This window comes from Dipteris shenzhenensis, chromosome 14, assembly GCF_047967505.1.
Source record: "Dipteris shenzhenensis isolate YYH24624 ecotype China chromosome 14, Dip_SZ_1.0, whole genome shotgun sequence".
In the NCBI taxonomy this organism is placed as follows: Eukaryota; Viridiplantae; Streptophyta; class Polypodiopsida; order Gleicheniales; family Dipteridaceae; genus Dipteris; species Dipteris shenzhenensis.
In genome coordinates this window covers 19,976,474-19,988,553 of record NC_141609.1, presented here as the reverse complement: position 1 = coordinate 19,988,553, position 12,080 = coordinate 19,976,474, and the positions used below count along the sequence as shown (strand labels likewise).

The 12,080-nt window shown below is 43.5% G+C and overlaps 1 protein-coding gene across 1 annotated transcript in view; it reads left to right on the top strand.

The window, feature by feature from the left end:
• LOC147894318 (uncharacterized) overlaps positions 1-9,291 on the top strand; it is a 107,333-nt gene extending 98,042 nt beyond the window's left edge. Inside the window, exons 3-6 of the mRNA XM_087385206.1 lie at positions 7,712-7,776; positions 7,955-7,980; positions 8,101-8,332; positions 8,434-9,291. Coding sequence (XP_087241332.1) covers positions 7,712-7,776; positions 7,955-7,980; positions 8,101-8,332; positions 8,434-8,965 — 855 coding nt within the window. The 3' untranslated portion in view covers positions 8,966-9,291. The remainder of the gene's footprint in view (positions 1-7,711; positions 7,777-7,954; positions 7,981-8,100; positions 8,333-8,433) is intronic.
• The last annotated feature ends 2,789 nt before the right edge of the window (positions 9,292-12,080 follow it).

Genomic DNA, 12,080 nt, shown 5'->3' with positions numbered 1-12,080 from the left:
CCTCTGCTTCTTCCTGCAGTCTCCACCCAATCTAGGCTAAGTGTTTTTATCAGCTCCACAGCTTCATGCAAATCCTTTCTTAGGGAATCATCCTACATAGGAACAGACACCGGCTCTCTCTCTACATATGCCTTGATCATTTTTGGCCTGCTAATCAGGGCTTTAGGCTCCTCTTGCATGCCAAGCTGCCTCAGTCTCTTGACCTTCCATTCTTTCTCTCTAGCCACTCTGAGTACATCCTCAAAACTATCAATATTCTTCAACTCCACCTTCAGACGGAGGGTAGACTCCAGACCAGCCACAAACCGGTCTCTCTTTATCATTTGCGGGGGTACTTCAGGAATCAAAGCCTCACACCATAGACTCCACAGTCTACCAAACTCTATCAAATACTGATCCACATCCTGATTATCCTTTTGCTGAATTTTGCACAACTCCTTCCATACTTCATTAGGGCTCCTAGGTTGTGCAAACCGTGCAAGAAAAGCTGCTCTCACCACTGTATACTCCGGATTTTGCTGCTGAGGATGAGTAGTCCTAAAGGTAGCCACTTGAGTCTGCAACCATGCCTTTGCATCTCCCTGCAAACAATAATTCAAGATCTGAAACAAAATCTCAGGGGTTGCCCTATCCTTCATAAGTGCTGTAAATTCCATCTTTTCGAGGAATCTCACTGCATTCTCATATGGCATCCCCCAAGACTCTGAAAAGTCCTCTGCCATCCTCACAATCTTTCAACTGTCACACACCCTGGCTTTCTCAATCACAACAAAGCTGAAGGCAACAAAACAAATACACTACTGAAGAAGCTCACTCTGCATCCGAAGAGCATTCTTTTTCTTGCGGGCAAGCACTTTCAAAGCTCTCTGCACTCTGGCTCGGAGTCGGATCACACGTAGCTGAACTTCAATACATCTATCCTTCCTGTGACCACATTCTCCACACCACTCACACTGTGTCACTCTCATGTGTGGATTTCTCCCCATTGCTTGCAACACAAGTAGTGCTCACCCTTTTCAGAAACTTGCTGCCCTTCTCTTTCACTCCTGCATAATCCTTCTTCTCTGTGTTCTCAAGAATCTGCAGTGTCGCGGCTCCTCTAGGGGACCTGGCTCATGCACTTTCCTTCATTCCAAACACTCCACTTCACCATAGAGATACTAAGCCTCTGACTAGTAACTCTCGGCCTGTGTAGTAGTGACGCCTCGGCCAAAATCTCTGCATGTCTTCAGTAAATGCCACCCGCACCACAGAGCTCGTCATCACGGAGCACTTGGAGTCCATTTGTGCCAAGCATGCAGTCAAAAATCCACATCTCATCACATACGTATGCCTTCACATTCTGGTTTTAGCTTCCTGCTCACACGACCATCCATCCACAAGGAACCTCTCTTGCTCACCGAAAATTCACGAAGATAGTTGTAGCGACGACCATCCTCGTCCAACCACCATTAATTGCTTCTCCTTCTAAGACTCTTCAAGATCTCATAGCCGCTACCCTTCGTCATCACGAAGGTCCTTCCATGCTTCAGCTTCAGCGCTCGTGTAGTGGCGACCATTCTACAATCTAGGAGCTACCAGCTGCTCCTATCAAGTCACCTCAAATCCTCCTGTAATTACGTGCGTCCCCCGGCAAGAACCCTTCTGATCCTCAGGCTCCCGTGAGGCAACGACTCCCTCTTCCAAACTCCTCCTTCCATCGTAGAGACCCCCCCGAGGCATAATCAACTCCTCTAGACTCCCGCAGCTCCCCGTGAAGTCCCTCCTTTTTCCTGTACTGCGCTCTTTGTTCTGGAAAAATCTGCCACCCCAAAGCCCGACTTGGCATCCTCTCCTGTTGTCGAATCCTTCTTGTGCCACCTACAGCCCGCCATGCACACACGTAACCATGCACAGCCACCTCACCCTTCCACATACTCCCCTTTAACCTTACACATTTTCACCCCTCATACACATATTGAATAACACCCCCAACAACTAATTGACTCCATGCACTTGCACATTTTTGAATACAATTACAAGTATCCCATGTTTATTTTTTTGGGACCCGCACACATACAGAGCAACCAAATAACTGACACCATCTCAGGCAGGCCACGCTCTGGACAAGTCTATGCTTCCAAGATCTCATCATTTTCTTCTCTCCTGCTCACCACGGAGCATCCCGACCTTGGATACCATGAAGTGCTCGAAAGATGCTCACACAAAATCTGATTGAATGCCAGCAAGCGCACACACAAGTTGAACATCACACATGTACGTATGTACAAGACAAGTTTGGGGTTTTCAAAAATCTTCACACAACGGAGATAGGAGCAAACTTGCTCCTTGGTAGACCCTTCTCAGAGCTCGATCACGGAGTTCTTCCAGCCAGAGCAGGGGGACCCCCATACTACGAGGCCCTGACATGATCGGGATCTAGAGCCAGCGACACAATGCTCTGACAGAGGATTGACACACTTATTACACTTGAGGATATCCCCTCTCTATTCAGAGTCGGAGCTTGACCGACAAGGGTCACTGTAGCCCTTTGTTAGGCGCAAAGCTATGACCAGGAGACGACACAGGACCACGCCTGTGAGCAGCCCACAGCACTCTATCGCCGACTTCATACTCTCTTATCCACCTGGATGAACTGATGAGGAGGAGGAGGAGGAGGAGGAGGAGGAGGATGATGATGATGATTATGATACTAATGTGTAGTTGATCACTTTGACATGACTATGTAGTACTTAGCACTAGCTTTTTGCATTCTGCATTGGTGTGGATGCTCGTTTAGTAGCTCCACCCTCACAGTTTATTTGTATCAGGATTCTCACAGTCTCATAGACCCATCGGTCTTCCGAAGACTTACATAAACTTCTTTCTTTCTTTCTTTCTTTCTCTCTCTCTCGCACGCGCACACACAAAACGGTTGTCAGAAGAGGGGAGCAGTATCATCAAGGAAGCAGAGGTGCTTCCTCGCACCCACCTTCTTTGGCCTCTAGCTGGCTTCCTTTGTGGACACATTAGGAGGTGGAGGAGGATCGACAGTCTATTGTATACCTATCTTGCTATATGCGGATGATGCGTGCTGATACTTAGTGGAGAGGCTTGAGATGTATTTGACAGCCTTTAGGCTTTTTGTTGCGAGCACCGAGGCATGGAAGGTCAGTATTTTCATAGTTTGTACCATATTCTTGTGCATAACCTTTGTCAAAAAGTCTAGCTTTGTACTTATCAACGATATCATCTTGATTCAATTCTACTCTGTAAATTCACTTGCATCCATTGGACTTTTTCTCCCTTAAAGATATGATAAAGACCAAGTTTGTTTTTTCATGAGAGCATTGTACTCTTCATACATGGCATGTTGTTATTTAGATACTTCAACTGCTTCTTTGAAAGATGCAGGTTCATCTATTTCTATATATTTTGCTATGAAAGCAAAGTTAGTTTTGTAAGCTCTATCTTTTGGGTTCTTTTCTCTCATGGGAAGATCTTCTAGCATTTGTAGTGGAACTTTTTGGTATGTCAATGATGACTATAGTGGAACTTTTTGGTATGTCAATGATGACTATGGTGGTTATAGTGTCAGCAATTTCCTGCATTTTTTTTGCTTATCTCTACTTTGTGTGGTGTCACTATGGATTGAGCGATATCTGATTGTGCTAGCAAGTTGATTCTTTGAATTACTAGAGTTGATGATGGAGTAGGTACTGAGAATGCTGTAGGCTGATCAAAGTACGATGAAGTTTCATCAATGAGGACAACTTTAGGGATTATCAATCTTCTTTTGATTGGATCATACAGTCTGTATGCTTTGGATTCTTCTGAATATCCTGTGAAGACACATTTGATGGATTTGACATCAAGTTTGTTCTTGAGTTCATCTAGAACATGTACATATTCTAGAGAGACAAATTATCTTGAATGATTAACTGACAACTTAATTCTTATGAAGGCCTCCTCTGGTGTCATGTTCTCCAAGATAGTAGGACTTCTATTCATCAAGTACATAGTTTTTAGAAGATCCTGTCCAATATGGCCTTGGAATTTCCTTTTCATCAAGTATACACCATGCTGATTCTACAATGACTGTTTCTTTCCTTTCTACTTTTCGGTTTGCTTTGGAGTGTATCTGCATGTGAATTATTTTGTATTATCAAAGTGTCTACAAAAAAATAGAAATGATTTTCCAGTGAGGTGCCAGTTGAGAATTGAGATTCAACTACTTATCATACAATCTAACATAGAGGATTTGTGAGAATTTGTGAAAGGCATCTCTCAAAGTGCAAGGACACAAAGTTCAAACAGATCTCTGGGAGTTCACAATGGCATTTATAACGATCCATTACTTTATTGAAGGAGCTGCTACAATCTGAAAAATGAAGCTCCAATGAATGATAGAGCTTTCCCTTGCAGTTAAAAGCTTCCATGTCTAAAGGGCGACCAAGATTCACCTACCCAATCTAGACTTTAGTCAAGTTTTAAAGCTTACATGATTGGTGACTTGAACATGTAGTTCATGCTTCATCAACCACGTGTTCACAGAAATGGGAATGAAACAATGCCAGGGCAACGTCTTCTAATGACTATGGAGGAGGATCACATTCCATTTTATAATTAGCTTTTTATGACAAAGTTGTTTGGTACTTGTGAATTTCTAAGAGCAGTGCAGAGGTCAAGATTGGTTTCCACCGGCACCTTCTCTATGCTGTTAGGTCTATGCAATGGAGATGAGCTGGTTTCCTTTGACCTTATCGTCTACAGTCATGGTGTTCATAATACTATCCTTTTATCCTTTCCAAACTACAGGAGGACAAAAAACTGTGGTTCCAAATGAGATTTTCCATCTATACATCCTGTTCTGGGTCTTGTTAGGCTTTTTTCCAAGAATCTGTTCAAATCTGTATTGAGATAAGAGACATCTATGCCCCTCTTCCTTCAAAATTCGTGCTCCACTTCTATTATAATCATTTGAATATAGTCTCTTCCTTTTTTCAGGTGTACCCTCTATCTGCATATCTCTGTGCCCAACCTTAATTTTTTAAGTCATATATACTACCGTTTGTCAGCAATGTTCCGCCTCTCATCACTCCTTACGGATTTTATAGAGTGGGTTTGGACCTTAAGTTCATGTTTCTCCTGCCAATATAGTGTGAGATCGAGACTAAGGAACATCTTCCTAGCCATTGCCCAGCATTGAAAAGATCTGATTCCAGCACATTGATCTATCTTATTCATGATGGGTTGCTCTCATACTTCTTTGTACTTATGCGTGTTGTATGGGTTCTAGTTGTGAAAGATATACCTTGCCTATATTGTAACTCTCTAGTCATTTGACTCATCCTTATTGCCTAAGGTGGAACCCCTCCCCCCCCCCTCCTTCTCCCGCCCCCTTCCTGTCTTCCCCCCGTCATGGTATCTTACCTGGCTGCTTGGTTGTATGCTGTTTGCATTTTGTTGCCCATTGGCTGGTGATGGGTGACATGCAAGGTAATAGCCTTCTGGGTTCTGGCCTTGTCGTTTTGGGCTTGTGGACTGCCTGTACATGCAGGTGACTAGTATCTGTGCGTTCTGCTCAGTGCTGGCCGCCCTGGTGCAATCCCATTCTTCCACGGAGGGCTGGTGGTGTAGTTGCGGTAAACATAACAGGAGGGTCCTGAATTGTAGTGAATCTGTGACTGCAGCTTACATTCACCACATTGTGAGGGCCAGAACACAGAAGACAGAGGCTTCAAAAACAGAGAGCGCTTTCACATCATCTCTGGAGAAAGGTTCTGCAAAATTCAATTACACCTGCAAGACAGAAACAAGGTAATCTAGTCAGACTCCATTTTTATTCATGGCATGCCATTTCCTTGGCAGGCAGAGGAGATCTGATTTGTCTGATATGGTAAAAGTGTCAGGAGAGCAGTGCAGGTACTAAAGGATGAAATGCACAATATTCTCACAGAGAATACAGCTCTATTGGAGTAACTTGCTAGGGTGAGGACAGGGATCAAGGAGATGAGGTTATATTTGCAGTCTTGGATGCCAGAGTGGTATGTCTAGATGGCGAGGAGAGCTAAACCTGAAAGTGAGATGCCACACTCATATTGACTTTTGAAAGAGTTGCAGCTCTTGAAAGTAGACCGCCAAAAAAATGAAGAGGGTGGTTAACCTCTTGTTCTGCTGCGAAGAAGGCTGTGCAAGGACGGATTTGATGTTCAAGTTGAGCAGACCTTGAGTTTGGTTGATGCGGTGAAGATGGGAGCCTGTAAGGCATTTGTATGGGAAAGCACATTAGATGAGTTGCACATTATCCATAGAAGTAAGAATATCAAATTATGGGAGATTTCCAAGGTCTCTACTCCACAGGATTCTGTCAGACTGGTTCTTTGGGATTTGGGACTGCATACGGGGCTGTGGACAATGAAAGTTTGGTGTGTGGTGCCACAAAGAAGCATATGCACAGCGATAAATAAAGAGTTTTGCACACTTTCTTCAGGGCCTGACTATTTTGCCAGATGTAAAATGATCGAGTCCTCCCCAACCTCTATAATCACACAATGTGAGCATCTATAGCTGAAGTTTGGATGCCATACAATGTACGCATAGATAGTGGAATTCAGAAGTGGCCCCATCCTTATAGCATATTTTCTTTGTAATGGTGGGCCATTATGTTTAATCTCCCCTGGGAGATTGAAGAGCTGAGGCAAGGACACGAGACTCATGCAATGTGAAAAAGAGGCAGAGTCATCAGCTTGGGGTAGCCGATATACCAAGACATTGGGTATGGCTAAAATATATGACTGAGGAATCATGAGGTAATCCAGCACATTACACTTGAGCTAGAAAGAAATCATGGCCTTCTGTTTACCTTTTTTCCTTCACATTGGCACTATCACATATCTTCATGCTTCGGTGCCAGACATCGGGATGCTGTGGGTGTTCCTGGGCATTCGAGGTTGATGCAGACCTATCTCGAGCATTATTCGGTGAAATAATAGGGTTTTTCTCTATCCCCCTCTTATTTGCCATTTACATTGACCACCTTGAGACATTGGGGCTGTGAAATCATGGTGCCCATCCTCTTTATTGGGGTGGTCTGGTGGTGGCCTCCTCTGTAGAGGGTTCCAGGCATGCTTGATCACTCTGTCAGGTGTTCCTATGCCTAAAGTGGGCTTTCTGTCAATCTGTCCAAGTGGAGATTGCCTCTCTTTTTCGGGCTACACTACTCTCTCTTAGTTTCATTAAATATTCACGTGCCAAAACACTTGAAGAGAATGCTTTCTAGGATTTGTGTAGATCGTACTTCTTGTGACCAGGAGATGAAAGGGTAGAACACCCCTTGTGTAAGATCTTTGCAGGGGTCACAGAAGCAGAGAGATGTCCTCTCCCACCTGCTTAAGTTATTACAATTCCAGGTTGATTGTACAATTGTTTAGAAAACAGGAGGAAGCTGTTCACTTGAAGGTCTCCTAGATTGCGCTCATTTCTTTTGAGTAGAATTTTTGGAAAAAAATGATGAGCTTAAGTAGGCCTGTATCAATGTGATCTGGTCATACACATTGTGATTGCCTATCCACCAGTCAATTAACATTTGAGAGTCTTCATGCTGAATCTGGAATATATCTAGCGAAAAGTTTGGCATTTATCTCATACTTTTGTGACAGTCAAGAAAGAATACAGTAACATTTCAAAAGTGATCAACAAGCTTAGGGAAATGATTGTATACTGTGTTCAGCAATTTGGCCAGACATCCAGACGGTCTTCCCAGGGTTCATACAGGCGTTTCCCAGTTTCAAATGGGTGAGTCATCAAACCGTTTTAATGCTATATTATCTATTTTCTGGAAGATTGATTCATATCAAAGGATTCTGCGTCCCTGTTCAGCTAGTGGCTTCAAATAAAAATCTATCTGTTTTACCAATTCCTTTTTTATTAGCGTTCGAATTTCTGATCTATTTATTCATTTTGTATCTTGCAGAGAAACAGGTCATCAAATCAATAACTGTGAGTATTATGCATTTGTCACACCCTGCAACCTGAACACAATTAGTCAATGCTAGGGCTGTAAGAATCTGATGTAATTCTGAATTTCTCATGTTCTTTGGTCTCATCTTTTCAATGTAGATCCAAGCTTGACCACAAATGAGAGACAGCATCAAAGAGCATTAGTGCTCATGCCTAGTGAGAGAATGAGTTGGCAAAACCAAGCTCCAGTTACTCCTGTCATTAATCCAACATGGACATCCCATGAAACAGGGCCGTGGAATGTTCCTTCAATAGAGGCTGAGAGATCACTCCAATCAGATGTAAATCTGTCAGGGGTGTATTTGCAGAGCTCGCAGCCCATGTTTTCCAGGTAACAACGTTAATTTTGTTGCCATAATATGTCACTTTCAACCACCTCTTCATCCTGTTGGGAGGTAAATCTCTTGGTGATCTTTCCCTTACTTTATGCAGGCCACACTATGGTGGAAGTGTCTTAGTAGGGCCTTCAAACACCGCCGAGAGACAAATCTATGGACACTGGATGGATGCTGATGTTCCATCCTACCCAGTGGCTGCTGGTTTGACTAATGCCATCAGACATGTTACAAACAGGGGAACACGAGACAGAGTGATTGCTCCACTTGGTGGCAGATCAGAATTGTCATTGCAAATGCACTTAATGCAGGAACTTAGAACACATGCACCTTTGAATAATATAGAACAGGTTCCAGGTAGCCATTTCCAAGAAATTAGACGGGGAGCAGGTGATCAAGCTGGGCCTTCAAGAAGAATAGGAGCTTATTCTTCTTATGGTTCTGCTGGAGTTCCTGGTCATCGGTGGGGTCCTATGACATCTAGTAGTAACTTCAACCAGAATGGGTCAACCCACGTCTCTGCCACTGGATATACTGGATATGTTCCTGGTGTTAATTTTCTGCAAAGAGCTACAGATTCACAGGGCCATGCTCAAAATCATTTTGAGACCAGGAATCCGTGGCTATGACTTTCCTATCTCATACATCAGAAAGACGATCAGAGGAGGCTCCGATTTTCTTATGTCATACATCAGAGAGATATGCAGGATTTTGTATTCATGAGCAGCTCATTAAAGAGGCTTCATGGCGTCTGTACTGATCAATCTAACTATGATTCATGTCAAGTTACCTATCACATGTTTTTGTAAAGGAGATGTTTCATCTCCCCTATATGTACAGATATGGGTAAGGTAAGATGGGGTGATTTGATCATTTCAGAGCATCCTCCTAGATACTTTGTAATCTTGAATCCTTTCCAAACTTCATAATTTTCTGAACTCGTAAGTGCATGTGAATACCCAGTCAGAGACAATTGTTTCTTTTGCAATGTGAGGAGATGAAAGTATCGAACAAAATGAGATCCCTTATGATGCAACTGATCTGCGGTCAACAGGGTTTTGTGAAGAAAACATAAAGATCAACTCATGGAAATAAGTGTGTGAGTGTGTGTGAAGGGGAGAGAGAGAGAGAGAGGGGGGGAGTGGAGGTTCCATATTTTTGAAGGGTCATCAATGTCTTCTAGTACCTAACATGTGTGAAGAGTTACAATATCCTTGAATGGACAGGGAGTCTGAAAGCTGCATCATGGATGATTTAAAATGAAAGGTGTTTTGTTAGGCTGGATTATAGGCACCGTTCTTCTTGGGATGGTCCCTTGGTATTGAGGTGTGCCTTCCGAGAATTGGAGGCAAACTAAATGTTTCTTGAGATGAAGGTCACTTGTATTGAGGTGGAACTATTGAGAATTGGAGACCAGCTTGTTGAGCTGTTATATGAAGTGAGTTGTGTTTTATTCCACAAGTTATTTAATTATTTCAAAATCAAACACATTTAATTAGCTTTTAGATCTTCTCCAAAATATATGGGATATATTATCCTCTTTGAATCCCTCGAATATGAAGCATTTCATTGGTCTCCACAATTCAAACATGAACCCAAATCTTGGATATGAAAACTAGAGCACTCACCCAAGCCCGAATAGCTGACTATCACACATGAAATCTAAAACTACTTTTGGCAGTGGGCCTAGAAATGTGTGTTGAGATATGGTGCCATGAGTACATAGATTAAAGGCTAAGGTATGCAATAATAGCCATCCTAGGATGTGGACTATATGATGTGGAAATGTGGATTAAGGATATTCACAATGAGAGATGTGGATCAAAGGATCCCACAATTGTTGACTATTCCAAAGGCACTCTCTATATAAGAGGCCTATCATGTATTGTTGAGATAAGAAGAAATGCACATTCACTCAAGATTCTGTTTGTGAGTCCAAGCTAATCTATCTTGGAACCTAATTGACTTGAGGTACATGTCATGAGCACTCTCTTCATCAGTTTCCACACAGTGCCATCCACCTTAGAGTGCTCCATAGATCCTAAGGCACACATGATATCTCATGGTATCAGAGCTTAGGTCTAGTCTCCTGGATTAGTTGTAGGCTTACTTTAAGAGCACATGTTTTCTCCTAGGTTAGTTTTAGTTTTAGATTGAGAAAACTCAAGAGATTTCCGTCCATTTCCGTTCATTGAGTGAGAGTTGTTCATTCCGTTCTCTTCTGACGAGAGAAGTATTTCCGTTCATCTCCTTTAAGAGTTTGTGAGAGAGAGTATCCTCTTCTTCTTACTTGAGAGATTTCATTGTGAGAGAGAGAGAGAGAGAGATAGAGACAGAAAGCTCTTCCTGGCTCGGAGATAGTCTACTCTATTGAAGGTCTCCATTAAGGGAGAGAGAAACTCTTCTTGAGCTCATGAAGCAACTACTTAACCGACTTAAAGCAACCTCCTACTAGCTGACGCTTCTTCAAGGCCTTCCAAGCTCTCAACTATAGAGCTAGCAGCTAGGCGGCTCTCCAAAGCTCCTTCACGGGCTCATGCTGCAGCCGCCGACTCCAGCCCTTGGCAGCCCGTATGCGCCATCGAAAACAACGTTGCAACACAAGCCTTAGCCCAAGGAAGCTTCTGCCACGAGCCATAGACGAGGCTGTCACGACACGGATAACCAGCAGCGCACACAACGCATCCAGCTCCGCCGCCACAGGAGCAGCTCCACCATCAATGTCGTCTCCAGTCAGTCGCCTCCATACAAAGGCAAAGCACCTACGCGTGAGCTACATAGGCGACTCCGTCTGCTGCTGCAAACTGTACCTCAACCTACGAGCCCCATTGCACCACCAAACGCCTTCTCAAGCAGTGGCCCTCAACGTACGCACCGAGAAGCACTTCCAAACGAACGACGACTCTAGCAACAAGGCTCCTTCAACAACGTTGATCTCTACGTGAGCTGTCATCCTCACCGTGAGCTGATGTCGACCAACGACTCCAGCCAAGAGACGTCCCTCCCTTGCATCTTCCATGCCTCTTCCACAAGCTGCAACGCCTTGCAACCACCAGTCACTTCAACAACTCGGCAGCGCCTGTAAACCATGCCATCTACAAAGCGCCCTTCTACATCGACTCCAGCGCCTCACAAACGCTATCGTTGTCCGGAAGATGACACGTGGCAGATCGTCTCCAACTAAGGGTTAGCTGAAACTAACCTTAGGTTTAGGGATGCTTCAACAAGAGGAAACGTGGTAGATAATAACTAACCAGGGTTAGTTATAAGTACCCTTGGTTGAGTTGGGGTCACACTAGGGTTAGTTCAACCGTGGTCATTGGTCAAGTAATCCATAATAACCATGGTTAGGGTTAGGGTTAGGTAAAAGTGCCACATCACCAAGTGCTACCTAAGCACAGAGGCCCTTACTAAGCACAGTGTATAAGCAACATGTGACTCCCTATGCCACCTCATCATGCCTCTTCACAAAAACTTCGACAAAGCGTAACTTGCAATCCAAGAGGAATTTCACACACGCTCGAAAAAGAAAAAGTCATCGTCTTTTTAAGCTCTACGTGCTTGTCAAGTAAAAATCATTGTTAGCAATTAGAAACTACCATTGAAGCAAAACGAAGCTCATGGTAAGACCTTTGCAACAAATGCTAAAGAAACGCATTAATGCAAAAAGGATGCCAGAAGCACGAGTGCATGACATGACCATAGCACAGAACATGAGTGCATGACATAACCATAGCACAGAAC